General features: G+C 38.1%; 1 protein-coding gene across 3 annotated transcripts in view; it reads left to right on the forward strand.

Annotated features, from left to right (window-relative positions):
- The window catches only part of kcnc2 (potassium voltage-gated channel, Shaw-related subfamily, member 2), a 161246-nt gene extending 155749 nt beyond the window's left edge, over positions 1-5497 (forward strand). Inside the window, exons 4-5 of one of the 3 annotated variants that reach the window (XM_041780286.1) lie at positions 419-513; positions 3943-5497. In XM_041780286.1, the coding sequence (XP_041636220.1) occupies positions 419-480 (62 nt within the window). In that variant the 3' untranslated portion in view covers positions 481-513; positions 3943-5497. Of the gene's footprint in view, positions 1-418; positions 1132-3942 lie in introns of those variants that run through there. The other 2 variants (XM_041780287.1, XM_041780285.1) reach the window with 2 other exon arrangements.
- The last annotated feature ends 13340 nt before the right edge of the window (positions 5498-18837 follow it).

Here is an 18837-nt window from a genome sequence, read left to right on the forward strand (position 1 = left end):
GACTTTGTCTTATTTTGGGATGGAGACGGGAGGAGGATTTGTCTTTCAGGAGTTTGTCTCTGGACTCACACGTCTGTCTCTCTTCACCTGCTGCTGGGCCCGCTCATGTTTGCATGGATCATCCTGTCACCATCGTCTGCAAGCCATGTGGAGAGGGGACAAGGCTCGGCTAAACATAAATACCCATAAGGACTTTTTTTCAATCTACTGTTATTATTTCGGGGGTTTAGAGGGTTACATTTGACTTGTCTCATTTCACCATCAGCTTCACCAACAATCCACCACAGAGACAAAAAACCCTACAAAACACCAGCTGTCTGCTGTCTTCTGATTAACTTTCTCCCCACCTCCGCTATGTTTCCTTTCCTTTGATAGAGTGCCAACCAAAGCTGTTGTGTCTCTGGTTGTTTGCTCACAGATAACTGCAAAGAGGTTGTCTTTACTGGTTTCACACAAGCAGAGAGCAGCGTTCTGTCTTAATGGCTAGATGGGAGGCACCGCCATGTCGGACAGGTAACCTTCTGAGGGTCACATCGCAGTGCCTCTCACCCCCTTTCTGATTCATGGATTTATACTCTGATTTATGTGTATGTTATCTTAAAAAGGGATTTTGGAATTATTTGAGAGAGACAGAGGCAAACATGCACTGTTAATGGACACATTAAAGGTGCAGCTCGTAGCATTTTAATCCTAGGATAAATCCCACATTAACATGAAAACATTAGTCTTATTAGTATCAACAGGAAAACTGCATTTTGCATCATGTGAAACCAGATTTGTTTGTAAATTTGCATGACTCCCCCCCTTAAAAAGATGGTAACACTTCACATTAAGACACAAAAATTTACCGTGACCTAGCAGGATATTAACATGCTTATTAGCAGCTTGTTGGCTCCTTTTCATAGGCTCCTGAGGGCCACAGTCTGCAACTTCTAAGAGTTTAACCTCAATTAGCTCACTATTACTGATGATAGTAAGATGTTTGGAATTTGATATGTTGTTTGCAGATGACATCACAGGGAACGACATAATTTCTGCATAGAGAAGCGCTATCAAAATGCCAAAACGCCTTGGGAAAAAACCATCTTGAGCTAGTGATGAGATGCAAAAGTAGCGAGACATACAAACAAAAAGTCAGAAACACTTATCCATGGTCTGTTTCCACCAAGCTGTCTTTTTTAGGTCAGTAGAGTGTGTCACAGTAAACCAGTGGCTCCCACCCTGGCATCCTGGCTACCCTGGCCAAAAAAACTCTGGCGGGTTTACGGGGCCCTGTCTGCTCTGATGTTGTAAAAATTAGATGTACATATCTTTTTTTTAAAATCATGATTAAAACCTGATGACAAATGAAGAGAAACTGTCACGTTTGTGGAAAAAAATGAAAAAAATCCCAATTTTTAGGAAAATAATATTGAGATTTAAAAGTCGTATACTTGCAAGAAATCAAATTCAGAATTTCAGAGTTTTAAAAGTTGGAAGTTGACACACACACACAAAAAAACTCAAAATTTGTAAGTTAAAAAAGTCTTGAATTTTCACATAGAAACTAAAAAATGTTAATATTTTTTAAATCGTAAAGTTTACTACTGTGTGAAGTAAAAAAAAATTAAGAGAAAACAAACTGAAAACAGTGGTTGGTTATTTGGCTTTATAGTCTCAAAAATTCTGCACTGGTTAATGTACAGTGCTTAACAAATTTATAAGACCATCCAGCATCATGAAGTGCTTTAATGTGGACTCTTTCATTTTAAGTGAACTCTTCATGTTTTACCATTTTGAACAGGAATGAGGAATTTTAAACTGAATTCTCCCAAATTTGAGCCAGCTCACTGGGCTTCTCTGAGAAGTCAGAAATTAATCAAGCATAACATTCAACCACTAAAACTCATTTTCTGTTCAATACAAGTAAATAACTATAATTTGACATATTAACCAAGAAATATTCATTTGAAATTACTATTTTTCTGTTTTTTTGTAAATCAGTAAATGTGAAAATTCATGGATAACAATAATAATTATATTTTAGCATTAAAAATATCATTTTGGTTAAAGAGCTTCTACATATTGGTGTATTAACCATTGCAGAAACATAAAAAAATGATTTTAGTAATTACCAATGCTGTTAATTTAGGGCATCTGTGGCATAAACCTTACTTTGGTTAGGGTTAGGGTGGTCTAATAAATTTGTTAAGCACTGTACATCTATAAATTTTCATTTAATTCACTTCCAACTTTCAATACTTGAGACTAAAGTTTTTTTTCTTGAAATTTAACAGAGTGGCCCTTAAACACTGTCAAATAAATGGATAGTTTGAATATAAATCTTTTGACAAGAACAAGTGTAAGTAGGGATTTTTTTTCAATGAAAACAATTGAAAATTGATTTTTAAAAATTTCCAAATGGATTATGGGGGCGGGAATAGAAACAGTCCACGTTCATATGCTGATAAGGAAAGCCTATGGCAGGGAAAGAAGTAGCAAAGACCTAGAGCAGAGCAGGCGTCAATCACAACAGAATGACACTGATCAACTCAGAAGTAGAATGAAGGAGGAGCTGGGGTGGAGGAGAGTTGGAAGAGCAGCTCGTAGAGAGAGTGACAGATCGTAGCTTGGAAAGAGCAGTTTAATAAGGCAGCATGAAAGCGATTAGTCAATAGCATGTTTAGAGCTAATCAACTGGCCGTCAGCTGATTAGGGCTTGCGAGGTCAGTTGACAAGTCTGTCATGAATAATTGTATTTTATGGGGATCCCTATTTGGTAGATCATTGGATAAAGTAGGAAATTTGGGGGATTTAGTGGGGAATAACATGTAAGAAACAAGCTATCTTGCCTGGAGGACTATAGCTTCATCCATTAAACCCAGACTGCATGGCCACCTGTGCCTTTGCATGTTCATAGTCACCCCAACAACAGCTAGTGACTTTTTTTTAATCCTTTTGATCAGATGCTCTTTTACACTTTGCTTAAAAAGATGTTCAGAGGAATCAATGATTTGTGCAGTCGTATCGTGTGGGAGCCCACCTCTTCAATCCATGCTAAGGCCAAGGAGGTACTGGAACATGCTTGGGTGTGGTTGGATGACCTTGTGACTTGGCCATTAATATCTATGTCAGAATGAATTTCATAAGATGAAACAACAGGTGCTTTTTCCTGCTCTATTCTGCCAGCATTGCATAAATGCAGCATGAAACCAGCCGTATTTTTTAAGGATTTAAAGCCACAAATCTCAGGGCCTCCGTGGAGAGAAGCTCTTATTTAAAGGCTGAGTAGTTTTAGATTATGGTCATGCAGACTAAAGCTTTGTGAGAGTTTTAAGGACTATTAAAGGAGCCAACATGTTACTGATTTGCATGCAAAAACAAAAGCTTGTGAATGTTTGAGTGTGAAGTGTTACCAAACTATTTTATAACTATTACATAACTTTTTCCACTTCCTGTCTTTGACCTGCACAGATTCACTTTATCTCATCACTCACCAAGGGCTAACTACTGCTCTCCAGTCCTCGAACCAAACATGAATTCCTCTAGAACAGTCTCATCTCAGATCTCATGTTCCTGAAGGTTTCATTATTCATTCACATTTTCCATGATGGACAAAAAAAATCTCTTCTGAGCACCAACAGGTGTGGGACAGCAGACATTAAACCATGCAGCGATGTGCCTCACCCATTTCCATTGTATGTCTATACCAGTAGCAGACAGTTGCTTAGCAACTGGCTCTCAGCTAGACGCATCTTACACATAGCTCTGCAAAAAAAAAAGAAAGTCATACAATTAAAAAGAAAACATTTCTCGTCCCCTTTTTACACCCATGCAATACACAAAGAGCTTTTATGAGGTTGGAAACATGTCAAAGGGCACCATGAATTTGTGTTTGTTCTCATTTTTTGTGCATTTATGAAAAAAGATATGAAGAGATGTGTTTTATTTTATTTTATTTAGACAGTTCATTTCCTATTTGAATGACGCTGGGATAAGTCATCAGTATGAGGACCTCACATTGGAGCCGCTCCTACGGACGAGGAGACAGACTGACGGCCGCCCAGCCGACGGCTCACAGAGCAGGAACGTCACGATCACCATGAAACCCTGGGAGGACTTAAAGAAGCATTTACCTTTTCCTGATTTCTCTTTTAGTTTTGGAACTTTGGAGAAAAAAAGAGCAAAACAAACTGGACACGTCCTTAAAAAAGAGACTATTTAACTGTATAGATATCCTGTAAATACGACAACAAACACAGCACATCTGGGCCGAGCGGCTCTGTCCACACATCTGTCTTTTGATGGCGAGTCAGGTTTCACTCGAATCACTTTTCTTGCTGTGGTTTCCCTCCTCGCAATAAGTGTATTAAGATGTATCAGTTGAGGCACTTTGTGTTTAAAAATGGAGTGTATTCATATATGAACTAACATACAGTATATACAGTATAGAGAGTTGAATAAATGTGACATTATGGTCATCTCTGCTTTCGTTTCCCTCGGTAATTTTCAGTAGGTTAATTGCTCTGCTGTGTGTTAACGTGTGTATGTGTATCCTTAAACTCCAGGGTAAGATGTGCAGGTTGAAAGGCCAGGTCAGCGGAAACCAATGAGCGGACTTGATGCTCTCACTCTTCCAGAAAGTTTCAGCACAGACGAGACAGAGCCCCCTCCCCCCCCGTGGTGCAGTCGCCGTTGTAGAAGTCCCTCGTCACCCTGCCTGACTGCAACATGCAACGACCCTGCATTACTGCTGCAGAAACCAAATAGACCGTGCTCCCACGGCGGCCACGATCCTGTGGCGTCATGCTCAGGGGGGGAAACTCAGATGTTGTTATCAAGTCGAACTGTTACATTCCAGGTTTTTCAATAAATGTTAAGATCCTGACCACAACTTTAATCAAATCATTTTCCAATTTAAAACTAAAAATACAATAGATACTAAAAAATCTGCCATAGTCTGCCTCCATGAGGTGTCGATTCAAGACAAGGGGGAGTGCTTTTTAACCTTGATTTTGTCCATCCAAAATGTGTTCAGTTTATCCTTGAGTACGATGGCACATTTGTACAAAGTTTCCAAACTTTCATGGGTTTAACCATTTGTAACCAAGGGAGTAAAATGAGGCCAAGTGACCTTGACATTTGACCTCCTACATTTAATGAGTTAATATTTGGGACAAGGTGGCAGTTGTGCAAAGAAAAAAAAAAAAAAAAGAGACACTATGTTCATAAAAAAGGGATGGCCTTGAGGCTCACAGACCTTGACAGTAAACATCAGTTATCTTCACTTATCTGACATTTCTGCAGCTTGAAGATAATCACTCAAAGCGTTGAGAGAGGTCTGTCTGCAGACCATACATTTCTGACGACCACACTCACAGACTATTCTTCTGAGCCCTTTATCTTGAAGAGGAAGTGCCATAATTTGCCCATACAACATATTTTCAGTTTTAGATTTTTTTAATTCAACTTTATTCGTAAACAAAGTCTGGCAGGTACATTCATGAAATAACCACATTGCAAACATAACACACTAAGAAACATTTCATATATAAAAGAAGTCAGAGATCTAATCCAGGATTAAATTATCTATAGACCTGTTTTACAAGTAGTTACACAAACAGTGGCTCTATTTAGTTTTATTAGCTTTAGCTAAAGCTAACAAGCTACATTAGCTGAGTAATTAATGTTTCTACACAAGCCAGTGTAGCTAATTTAGCTTTAGCAAGCTTAATTGAATCAAAGTAGCTACATAGCTACATAGCTACAAAGTAGCTGCTTTTTAAGCTTAGTTTGAGCTACATTAGTTTTGTTAGCTATTTTTAGCAAGGTTGCTTTAGCAAGGTGAGCTTTTGCAAATGTAGATAAAGCTAACTTAGCTACACAGATAACAAAGATACCTAGCGTGTGTAGCTGCTTTGTGATCTTAGCTTTAGCTACATTAGCGATGGAGCTCCATTGGTTACCAAGATCCATTATCTGTGGTTGCACTAGCTGTATTAGAATGTTTTCATGGAGGACAAGCTTTTTTCCTGTAAGCAGGATGTTTACTTAGCTTTCTTAAGTGTTAGGTTTTCCAGTCAGATTATAAATTTTGACCTAGGAGCAGTTACATGAATGGTGACTCACTATAGCTTCATTAGCTTTAGCTAAAGCTAACATGGCTACATGTGCTAATTAATTAACTAATTTGTTTAACGCTAATACATAGGCCAATGTAGCTAAGTTAGCTTAAGCAATGTGAGCCTGAGAAATGTAACTAAAGCTAACATAGCTACATAGATAACACAGCTACATAGCTTTCATAGGTGCTTTGAGAGCTTAGCTTTAGCTATGTTAGCTGCATAGCTACGTTAGTGCCATAGCAATTTTAGCTCTGTAGCTTCATTATCGATAGAAATTGCTACATTAGCTATGTAGCTACAGCTCACAGAGCTACGTAAGCTATGCTGGCTGCATTGGAATGTTTTCATGAAGGACAAGCTTCTATCCTGTAAGCAGACTGTTTTGTAATTAGGTGTTGCAGGTCAGGCTTTTAACTTTTAACTTTTGGTATCCCAACTTTTCAGTATCCATTGTCTAAGATAAAAGCATAAAAACAGTAGTCAGAATGTCACCATATATATTTATATACAAAAAGCCTGAAATGGCAGTAAAACATGATAACAACATGGGAGTTTCCCCATCCTGTGTGTGATGTCACAGAAACATGGCCACCGTGGGAAATGGTCCATTACTCTTACCAAAATACTCCTCAGAAACTCCTGGTGGCTAAAAAAAAAAAAAAAAAAAAACTGCATAACTTGATTCTTCCAAACTTTCCCCCCTGGTGCGTGGGGGTGGAGCAGAAGTGTAGCAGAAGTTTACCAAGTTATAAAGCGGGGCTTCTAGAATGGCAACACCTGCACGGTAGCAATCCCAGCATCCCAAACAATCAGATCGGATTTGCAATAAAGCACCCGAAAACAAAAAGCACCGATCCACACTGTGATTTCAGCCGAGACAGGAAGGATTGAAACCGATAGGAAGGACTGTAAGCTAGATGTCACCCTGTACCCACAATCCTCCTCGTGTAGTACACACGCTGCTTTACTCTTTGACTCTTTGACAAAGGGGAACCGTTCTTTGTGTATTTCTAGGAAGACGTTGTGACTTGAAAAAAGAAAAAACTTGTTTATTTTTTTGAATCAGAACATGTATTTTTGTGTCTTACTGTGGAGTTGCTCTAACCTGTGAAAGTCGTCTGGTAGTCTGATGCTGTGCTTCTCCATCGTGTCCTCAAACCTTGTCAGGCTTTTGACCCCAGTTCATGTTTTGTATGTTTTACTGTGAGGAAAAAATCTAGTTTGGAGTCTGTGTTTGTGGAGCCTTTTGTTGGCATTCTAAAGTGCATGCTGAAAAAAAAAACATTATGTCAAACTGTAAAGAAAAAATACAATGACATACTGTATATCACGTTCAAAACAATGTGTATAGAGTAAAGGTAAATGCTGTGTGAGAGATTCACATAAACTATTTATCTTTTAACTCTTCTGACTTCTTTCTTTACTTTGTCTCATCTCTTTTCTTCCAGTGTGCTTTCAGAGACACATGACTTCATAACAGGGACAACCAGGTCCCTGAAAGACCCAGGCCTGATTCAACACAACCACACTTCCAAAAAAGTCTGGGTGCAGTGTAAAGTGCAAATCAGAATCAGCTTTATTGGCCAAGTATGCTTACGCAACAAAGAACTTGACTCTGGTAAGCTTTCCTCTCAGTGTACAAGAATAAAACATTAAATATGAAAAAAGAAATCAAACTGAATAAGTATAAAAAAAATAGGATTTAAATATGTACAAGCTCTTGCAGGTATTTTTCTAGTATATTCAAGTCTGTAAGCAATGCCAGTTTTAAGATGTGCAAAGTGTGCAAGAATGAGACTAGAGGCACATTTACATGGGGTAGAAGGTTAAGATAGTTAATTACAAATATCATATGAGGTGATGCATTTTACCACAGTGAGCTTTCTTACAGTATTTGAGATACAGTAAATAGAATTGTAAAATGATAATAAGTGCATATATGCATATGAGGTGAGGAATTTTACTGCAGTGATTTAATTACAGTTAATAGATCAATGCACGCAAATATGCATATAAATACGCATGTTTTTGTTTTATGATGTGCTGAAGTCTGAACTTTAGTACTCAGGATATAGTGTCTGTGATTTACAAAAAATAATTCAAATTTTGATTCATCTGACCACAGAACAGTTTTCCATTTTGCCTCAGTCCTTTTTAAACAATCTTTAGCACAGAGAGGATGGGGAATTTTCTTTCTCAAAAAGAAAATGAGCAAATATTTTTCATAGAATAATAAAATGTCTCAGTTTCAACACCTTATATGTTGGTTATGTTCTATTTTGAATAAAATGGGGGTTTCTGAGATTTAATAATCATTGCATTGTTTTTATCTACATTTAACACAGTGCCCCAACTTTTTGGAATTTGGTTGTATTGTACAAATAAATCTAGAGTGTGGGTGTCATTACAATGATTTTGCCTGGTCAAGACAGTCAGCTGAAGTTAAAACTGAGCATAAAAATAGCAAAGAAAGCTGACTTTAAATGTGCCAGGTTAATGAGTAGTTGAACTGGTGTACCTAATGAAGTGGTTGGTGAGTGTGAATGGAAACCCATATTTGGTTAAATCAGTTCACAGGTTTGATTATATTGTCCCTCTCCCTTAAATGTGGTGAAATCTGCAAGATTTGGATGTGACTTCTGCTAGAGAAGCAAAAATTTCATTCAGTAAAATGCTGGGCGTCTCAGAGTAGATAGTTGTAGCTGCACTTTATCATTTAGTCTAATAACACAGGTGGTGCTTCAGTAATAGCATCATGCGTGGTGCGGCTGTAAATGTCATTTCCCAGCGAGAGTGAAAAAACAAACAAGCATTGTTTGATTCTCTCCCAGGTTCACAGATAATGGAGAGACTCTTTCTGTTCATTCTTCAGCTCACGTCCAACAATCAGTAGCGCTCCGCTCGCTGTATCTCTGACACATCCCAACTATCTTTACGCCCGTTGCCATGGAAACAGCCTCAGACGTGCCAAAAGAGATGTAAACAGCCGGAGCTTGGAGTGTGTTTTTCAGGACAGAACCCCCTCCCCTCCTCTTCTTCCTCTACTCGTCCTTTCTACGTCTTCCTCCCCTCTTCCTCTCCTCATCCTCCCCCCTCCTCCCGCCTGGGGAGGGGGCGGCTGTACGGTACCAGCTGCTGAAAATCCAAAATACCAAATTCGTGACATGAATATTGCATCAGAGTCTGTTTTAAAGTTTTCAGTTCTCCCTCACTTCCTCACTTCATCAACATATGCAGGGTAACACAGCAGACGCAACGAAAACATGCAGTAATTGCTGAACGGAATTTCAGAACTGAAACCCCCAACTGCACCAGAACCAAAACTTACAATTTTGTTTTATTATAAAGCCAAAACAGCTGATTGCATGGAAGAAAATCATCCCTGATGAAGCCATTTTTCTTGCATTAGTCCTGCAGATGGGAGCCTGATCATATTTTTTCTTTTACAGGGACTGATCAATCCAAGAAGGCCACTCTCACACACACCGTTCATCTGAGATGCCGGTTATCTCAGAACGATAATACCCGCTAAACTTTTGTTTAGGGTAAGGGTAAGGGTTAAAATACTAAAAGTTAAAAGTCAAAAACCTGACCAGCAAGATCTATTTAGGAAACATTTAATAAGCACAGTAAGCAGACTGCTTACAGGGAGAAAAGCTCATTATCCATAGTTTATGTAGCTCTGTTAACTGTGTAAGCTACGTAGATAATACAACTATGCGGCTAACATAGCCAAAGCTAAGCTTACAAAGCAGCTAAGTAAGCTATGTATCTGTGTTATCTGTGTATCTCAGTAAGATTCAGCAACAATTTCTAAAGCTGCTAAAACAATTGCTAAAGTTAACTTTGCTATAAATAACAGCTTTGTGTCTACCAAAGCTAAAACTAAGCCCACAAAGCTGCTATCAAAGCTACATAGCTACTTAAGCTTTAGTTCTGCTTGCTAATGCTCATGTTGCTGTAGCTAACTTTGCTAAATTGGCTCTTGTAGTAACGTTAATCATGTAGATAGCATAGCTATGTTGGCTCTAGCTAAAGCTAGAGTGTAGCTTATGAAGCTCCATTAGCTGTATAAGCTATGTAGCTAACAAAGCTTCATAGCTACGTTGCTAAATCTAAGCTCACAAAGCAGCTATGTAGATAATGGAGCCATGTGGCTAATATAGCTAAAGCTAAGCTCATAAGGCAGCTACATAAGCTACGTTTTTCTGTTATCTATGTAGCAAAGTTAGCTTGAGCTGCGTTTACTAAAGCCTGCATTGCTAGAGTTAACTTAACTACATTGGCTTATGTAGTAACATTAATTATGTAGCCAGAATAGCTGTGTAAGCTTTAGCTAAAGCCAACAAAGCTAAAGTGAGCCACTGTTCTCTTTAGCTTTGTAAATAGTAGCCACTGTAAAGACTTCTGATCAAAACTTCCTTAATGAGATACACGGTGTCTCAGATGAACCGTCTGTGAGAGTGGCTGTCAAAAATGTACAGTCTCTAGCCAGAACCGCCTCTTGATCTATGAGTACTGGTGATTTCAGTCATCACATTATCATTATCATCTCGACACTCAGGAAAAGTTATTCCCAACATCGGACGGGTCATTCTCATTAAAATCAAGTCCAGCTGATTCACTCTTAGGTTGTCAGAGCAGCTTTCGGTCCAGATTGCTTTAGCCACACCTTAACTTGTGAGAAAAACAATGGAAATGAGTTTATCTCTGAAGACAGAAGAAGGGTGTCAATACAGGGTGAGGGGCAGTCATTATGGGAGAAAGACTGCAGCTTAATTTTACTAAAATACTGCTTAGAGTAAGTAAAGCGATTAATATACATGGTCACTAGATGGAAAGGGTTGAAATCACAGCGATGTCTCCTCCACATGTGCTGATAAAATCCCACCTGGCATGACAGTAATGATCATATTAACACAGACTGTATGCAGGAGCCACACCAGGCCCTGAAGCTGTCACATGGCGGCACCGTGGCATTTAAATCCTGATGAGCGGCGTGTAATGAGTGTGTCGCAGCTGACGAGGACCGGCTGAGTCAGGCGGTGGAGTGGGGGCTCCGTTTACAGGCTTTGTTCCAGGTGAGTACTCAAAAAGTCACGGGAACGCTCTAAATTACTCACACGCTGACACGGAGCCCCTCATTCACAACCAGGAGGGCAAGCTGGAGTGGCGTACGGTGAGTGCCGGGACACGAGGACTGTAAATAGCAGCATCAGCATCACAAAACAGACAAATAAAAACAAAAGACCAGAGATGAGACGAGGACTGAGCTGTGAAGACACTCAGAGGAAACGGGCCCTTCAGCATCCTGTCGAACACTTCACCACTGTGAGTATGTGGGAGACTGATGTGTACTCCTCCAGAGCTATCATCCTTTTTTTAGCTGCACGACGGGGAACAGAGGCACTGATATGCAAATCTTTTCAGCTCTATTAAAGATGTTTCATAATGTTTGTTTACAGGTTTCAGACACTCTTCAATAATCCCTGAAAGAAAGTCTGGTTGCAGCTTAAAACACAAAAATATCTCTACCCTCTGAGCTATTTTTTGCAGAGAAGATGGTTAACAGACAACTGTGGCAAATGCTGGAAAGGCGTTTAAAACTGGTTCAAAAGTTTAAGTTTCACACCATTTATTGCATGTCTATGTTTTAACCAGATTTAATGGGGAAATCTCTGTCTGCCACAATATTTGTCACCAGTTTTAAAGATGTACATTGTATTTAGACTTCAATGGCTGTGCATCTTTTCAAGACAGAAAACGGCACCTAGACTTAAAAGTGTTTACCTTGCCGCAGTAGCATTATATAATATAACATCAGTGGTCTCACTTTATGGCATAAACAATACATTTTATTGTAAATACACATATTTTTGTCTTAGAACTATAGTTCACTATAGTGGTGTAACTAAAGGAATACAGATGAGGACAAAATTAGTAGCCCCCTATGAGAAGTTCATTTTTTATTAGTGTGTCTGTATGCTGTAAATGGAGAAATCACTTTTAACACAGCTTTTCGCAACAACCTAGTTTTATTTTGTCCGCTTACAATATTGACTTTGCACATAAAAACAAAATTATTCCACAGAAAACAAAAACTACCAAGGTCTAAACTGTTATCCCCCTTTAGAACTGATAGTATGTTAAGCCATAACACAAACCACTTTTGTACGATGATGTGCTTTAACTTTGTAATGCTCAAAACTTCTTCAATCAAACATTGGTGTTAGTTCATAAGCCAGTGTAGCCAAGTTAGCTTTAGGAATAATAGCTTTAGATAGCTAACGGATATGTACGGTATGTAGATAACATTTCGAGGTAACATACATTGCTGCTTTGTGAATTTAGGTTTAGCTATGTAGCTCTGTTATCTAAAGCAAAGTTAGCTTTAGAAACATAAGCTCAAGCAAACATAACTAAAGCTAAAAAAGATATATAGATAACATTTCAAGCTAACATACATAACTGCTTTGTGAATTTAGGTTTGGCTGTGTAGCTCTGTTATCTAAAGCAAAGTTAGCTTTAGAAATATGAGTGTCAGCAAACAACTAAAGCTAACATAGATACGTAGATAACATTTTGGGCTAACATACATAGCTGATTTGTGAGCGTAGGTTTAGCAATGCAGCTCTGTTATCTAAAGCAAAGTTAGCTGTAGAAACATGAGCTTAAGCAAACATAGCTAAAGCTAACTTACCTTTGATCTGACATAGTAATGTAGCCTACATGGCTGCTCTGTTAGCATACTTTTGCTACGTAGCAACATTAGCTACATAGCAACATTACATATTGCCACATTAGCTTTAGCAATGATAGCTTTGGCAAACATGGTGTGACAGTTTTTAGTTATCAGACTTTCATTTAATTTTCTGGGGTGCCAGTTAAGGTTTAACCTGGCAAAAGTTGTTTTTGGTTGTAATGTCACTACTTAATTTAAAGAACCAACATAAAACTCAACCAAATATTTAAAGAAATAGAAACAGACTTCATCTATCTCTGTCAAAGAATAGATCTTGTATTTGATTGAAAAAGGGGTGAACAAACACAAAAATCCCCAACAGCCGTGAAATTAACCAACTTAAAATAAAATTCAGCCAGTTTTCTCCCAAACAACTCAAAAATACCTTTTCAGGCTCTTATTTTTTTCAGTTCATTAATGTCACTTCTTTAACAACCTCCCCAATTCAGTTCAGCACAGTCCAGAAATGCAAAAAAACAAAACAAAGCAAAACAAAAAAAGTTCAGTTCAGAATAGCAAAACAGATATTACATTTCAATTAGTATATGCAGACATGCACATCATGCAAGAAAGAAGAAACACAAAACACGGCGTTTTTCACAGAGGTCAAACCTGTCAAATAGAAGTAGTCAGCTGTCGGTCAGTCAGCTGCAGCATCTGTGTCAACGTCTCCAGATCACTCTGCACCTTTATGACATGCTCATTCATTACAGTAGCTAAAGCTAACGTAGATACATTGATAACCTTTATACGTAGCTTACATAGCTGCTTTGTGAGCTTAGCTGAAGCTACATTAGCTCTGTAGCTCCATTAGCACCATAAGCTCCATTAGCTCTATCATCTACAGCAAAGTTAGCTGTAGCCAACACAGCAAAAGTTAAAATAGCTCTGGGCTAATGTAGATATATACAGTAGCTAATGTGGCTGCTTTTAGAGCTTAGCTTGAGCAACATAGCAACCTTAGCTATGCAGTTCTGTTATCCATAGCAAAGTTAGCTTTAGCAAACATAGCTAAAGCTAACTTTGCTACATAGATACATAGCTTATGTGGCTGATTTGTAAGTCTAGCTCATGCAGCTAAAGGACCTATGTAGGCTATATTCTGTGCTGTAGAATGTTTTCACAGAGGACAAGCTTTTTTTCCCGTAAACGGACTGTTATGAAACGTTTTATAATCAGGTTTTGCAAGTCAGGTTTTTAACTTTTAACTTTTCAAACGGAAGTTTAATCTGATTTTATTTCAGAAGTTTTTGTATGTTTTTACAGTCTGAGACTTAGGTAGTCTCAGATGAATGGTCTGCAGTAAGGCTGTATTGTGATAAAGTGAATCTTTTAGTTTACTCTTTTAGTAGCAGCAAACTCCAACTATGTTGTATGTTTTTGTTTTTTGTTTTTTTCTCTCTCTCTGATTAACCCATAATGACTGTTACAGACTGAGCATTTGTCCAATCACCTTTGAGTTTATTTTTGAAAGGTTCTGTCTTTCCCTAAGACCGACTATGGGGCGTTGCTAAGACAGATGTGAAGTACATTCCATGCCATGGACATGTGAAACAGTCTATCTGTAATGAAAGAGGTATCAAAATCATACAACCAAAATGTGATATGTGGAACCTTTAAGTTAAACTGCATTTGAAAAATGGTTGGAAGAAAAGTCTATGACGGACCAGCCAGTTTCACCACAAAATCTAAACACTGAAATCCTGGTTAGTGCTCACTGGTTATTTTGGAGTAAATGAGTTTAACAGCAGTGTGGTTAATAGAGCAGCTGGCCCACTGAGAAAGAAAATTAGATTTTAAATGAAGATATATGCAGTATTGATCTCAATAGAAAAAGGACAGACTGTTTTTATCAGCCCACACGGGACGAGGGCTCAAAGGTCAGCCGCAGAAAAGAACTGATGGAGCTGGCACTCAAGGACAAATGCAGGATTAAGCTGCTACTCATAATGTGCTGTACTTCTGGTAAATATTTGCCCAAACAAATCTGTGTTTAACTTTAAAATTTACCACCCACATTAGCAGATGCTAAAGGCTTTTTGGTCCATTTTTATGCAAGTTCTTTTCCACCATGGAATAAAGAATAAGACTCCAAATCATAACAATGTTAAATTTGATCAAAATAATGACTCAGTGACTCAAAATAAGGACTTAGTCAGAGAAAAATGTCACAGGATCTTGAACTGGTGAGAGACTTTCCAAAATAATGAAAAGCTTTTGAAATTTTAAATAAGGATCTGAAAATAATGAGTCATTATTTTTAAAATAATGAATCCGTGAGTCAGAGTAATGAAAGGTTTCTCCCAAAAATAATGACTGCTTTTTTCAGAATAATCATAAAAACCAGTGAGTCATTTATCTGCAGCTGTTCTGGAGGTTTGTTTTTATGAATGAAGAGTGACAATACACTCCTCAACGTAATAACACTGATCATTTTGGGTCCTTAACCTTGAAGGTTTCAATTATATCAGAAAATATACAAATATTCTCTTTATTTTTAAACAGTCAGTTTAAAAATAATCGTTTACAGTCTCAGTCATTATTTCAAGATTATTAAGTCCCTATTCTTAGAAATTATGTAATTATTGAAGATATGATCTCATTATGTTCAAAGCTTGTGCATTTTTAATGAATATTTTTGTTAGAAAACCACAATACACCTTTTGTTTTGCAAATGTTTAACTTCTTATGGATATTTGTACAGCCTTGTAATAAAAAAAACCGACCACATCATGCTACTTATGTAATATATTTAAGATAAAATGACTGACTTTACTTTCCTGCAGTTTTTTATTGCATCACACCCCAGTTTAAATGAGCTTTCTGTCTCGGGGTCAGCGTAATTGTCTCCTCTAAAAGAACAGCTGGCTTCAGTGTGGGTGCTGTGGTTTAAATGAACCTTAACCTTCACTGCCTGTTGTCCGTGTACTGGTGGAGAAATGAAAGGAAAAGGGAGGGACTAAATGCAACTCATGTTTGATAAAAGATTCCATCCTTATTTGTTCATTCTCGTATTCTATTAAAAAAAAAAAAAAAAACACACACACACACAGTTTTGTCATATTATCAGATGGATGTGATTTTGAGACACATGCTAATAAACAATGACAGTTAACAGCTATGATTCTTGTCATGATTAATATTGAAGCTACAGTGAAACAGACCTTTCTATGCATATTGTGGACAAATGTAGCAACATTTTGGCCATGCTAATGAACTAAGAGGATGCTTTTTAATAATTCACTTCATAAGAGTATGTGTAATGCAGTCATGCATGGCTTACCAATTGTAGTAGAGCTTTGCATCTTCAGTAGTCCCACAATTCAATCTGAATATAATTATCCTATCAACAATCTGATCTGATTAAGCATCACAATGGATTGCATCCTCAGTGTTCTTTATTACACGACTTCGTTGTCATCTGTGAAGACAAGCAGCCAGACAAAGTCCCTTTCTACAAGCAACACCAGTGTGCAATACTCGATGAACAACTATCCATGTCCGCATGTCCATGCATCATTGAATGATTAATTTCATCACACCTAAATTGAAGTCTAAACCAGCATCTATAGAAATGCATTGTTTCCAAGATTTGCTGCAGACTGTGCTGAGAGTATTGTAAATATGGAGTCAGAGCCATTGTGTTGTCATACTGTCATGTTCTTTTCTGTCATGAGAGAATTGCTCTCTGCCTTTATTTTAAGAAAAAAAAATTGTGTCCAGTTCTGACAGAGCTGCCGCTGTGGCTACATCAAAGCTAATCCTTCCACTCACAGTACAGCTAACCCCTTCCCCCGTAACTATCACTAACTTACTCCTAAACAGGTCGGCAGAAGAGCAAAAACATCTTTTACATCATAAAAAGCTTTAAGTCAGGACTGAGAGTGCGAGAGGCCTAACTGTAGGCATTTCGTCTCTGTTCCACCTCTCGCCCATTTTTGGGGCACTAGATATGACCCAGTTTGCATGAAAATTGGCACACACCTAGAACTCTGAAAAAATGAGAGGCTGATAAAGTTTTCAAAAATGGCCCCCAGGAATTGCTTCAATAGCGCCACCTTTCGTGCTTTACAGAACACTATCAAAAGGGAGTTTTACTGAGATTTTTTAAATCTGGTGTATGGATGCGACTTGGGGAGATCTACAAAAAACTCAGCGGGCCCATACTTCTATCTCCAATAGCGAATCTGCCATTTTGAATAAATTAGCAAAAATTTGAACATTTTGGGCCTGGTCCAGGGGTCATACTTGATGTAACTAGTCTGAGAGATTGATTCCAGTTGGCGAAATGAGATATGGATGATGAAAAAGGTCAAAAGGTGTGGCCATAGTGAGCCTCAACTTGGCATATTTTTTGATGAACAGGAAGTTGTTTATAACTTACCTATATAAAGTCCAAGCAGACTCAAATGTCCTGTATTGATAAAGGGTCCATGCCTGCATACATTTATGTGGTCAGTTTTAGCATACATTATAGCACCTCCTGGTGGTGATTGGAAATGTCAAGGTTTACACTACAAGCTGCTGTTTCAAGACAATCCAAAATATCTAAATCAAATGAGTGTTACGAAGGCCTTAAAAAGTGGATTCATATCTGTGCAAAAATCTGTGACTTTTCCTCAGAGGATGTGGCCTTGGTAGGGCGACAAACGTAAAAGTTGCCATTTTGTAGAGCCACAAAGTTTTGAACAGTCATAATTCATTTTCTTATGTGAGAAAAATTTTATGCACTTGGTAACTGTTCAGGCCAGAACACATTCATAATTGAATTTTTGATTATTTGCGGAGTGCCAACTTCTGGCATCAGGAAGTCACTGCTCCTGAATTTCATGTTACATGTCCTATGAGGTTGGCCAAACCATGCTGAAGTTTGCTCAGGCGGTCCCTAAAGAGATGACCTTAAACATATTTAAAGGTCAAAAGCTTATGTAAAAATTCATAGCCAGGTGATTTTTTGTTCACCATGAAACAGGATGCATAATTTTCAGGGGCTTATGATACATGTAAAGCAATGAAACTTGGCAGAAAATTTCTCATTGGCATGCTGAAATGATTGATGATGTTTGTTGGTGGGCATGGCCTATTGGCTCATGGCGCCCCCTACAGTTTTTCAAAATGTTTAAATTTCCATATCTTTTATTTTAGAATAATGAGAGTTGTTCCGATTTCGATACCAGTATCAGGAATATGTTCGTTGTTGCTTAAAATGAAGGTATTGATATCGGTATCTGTTTTATTGTTTTTTTTTTTCCTCAAAATAAAACTAATATAAAGTCAGTTGATCTTTTTAATTTAGGCCTTATTCCCCAAGCCTAATATACACTGATATTAAAATACACTCAACAATCATGCCGTTGTGTAAGTCATGAAAATAACTTTACAGCTTTTTTCCCAAATTGTATAAACTCTCATTTGTTTTATATTCCATACCTGCAGTGTTTTATAGATGCAGATGTTTTCTTTTGTTGCTGGCAGCAGAGTGCAAGCGAAGTGTCACTATGACTACAAACACAGAGGAGACATAAATAGATGAAGACAGAATGAGACCATTATGATCAGGCGGATGTCTGTTCAATGAAGATGGGTGTGTTGGCTGTCAGATGATTGTCTAACTCTGTAATTCAAACCTCCTCAGCGTCCTTAACTCTGCTGTGTTGGTGATTTTTCTAAGCAGCTATTGGGGTCAAGGGCTGACCAAGTGTTAAAGATTTACCGCTTACGTTGAGGTAATTCTGGATTTCCAACACCCTCATGTTTCCAGATGTACTGAAGAAGCGAAACACCTTGCTTGCTGATCCATAAAGTCGTGATCACAAGCAGGGGAAGAGGGGAGTATTAAATATTTCACGTCAGACATTCCCATTGATCAGCTGAAGCCTCTAATCCAGCTCAGCTGCCTGTGTGTCGTTACACAGACCGAGATCATAGGCTGCGTGCACCCAGCAGCGTGTTAATGAGCCAGCCGTGCAAAGGTAAGCCTCTGCACACCGT

The sequence above is a fragment of the Cheilinus undulatus genome, linkage group 23 (assembly GCF_018320785.1).
Source record: "Cheilinus undulatus linkage group 23, ASM1832078v1, whole genome shotgun sequence".
Classification (NCBI taxonomy): domain Eukaryota; kingdom Metazoa; phylum Chordata; class Actinopteri; order Labriformes; family Labridae; genus Cheilinus; species Cheilinus undulatus.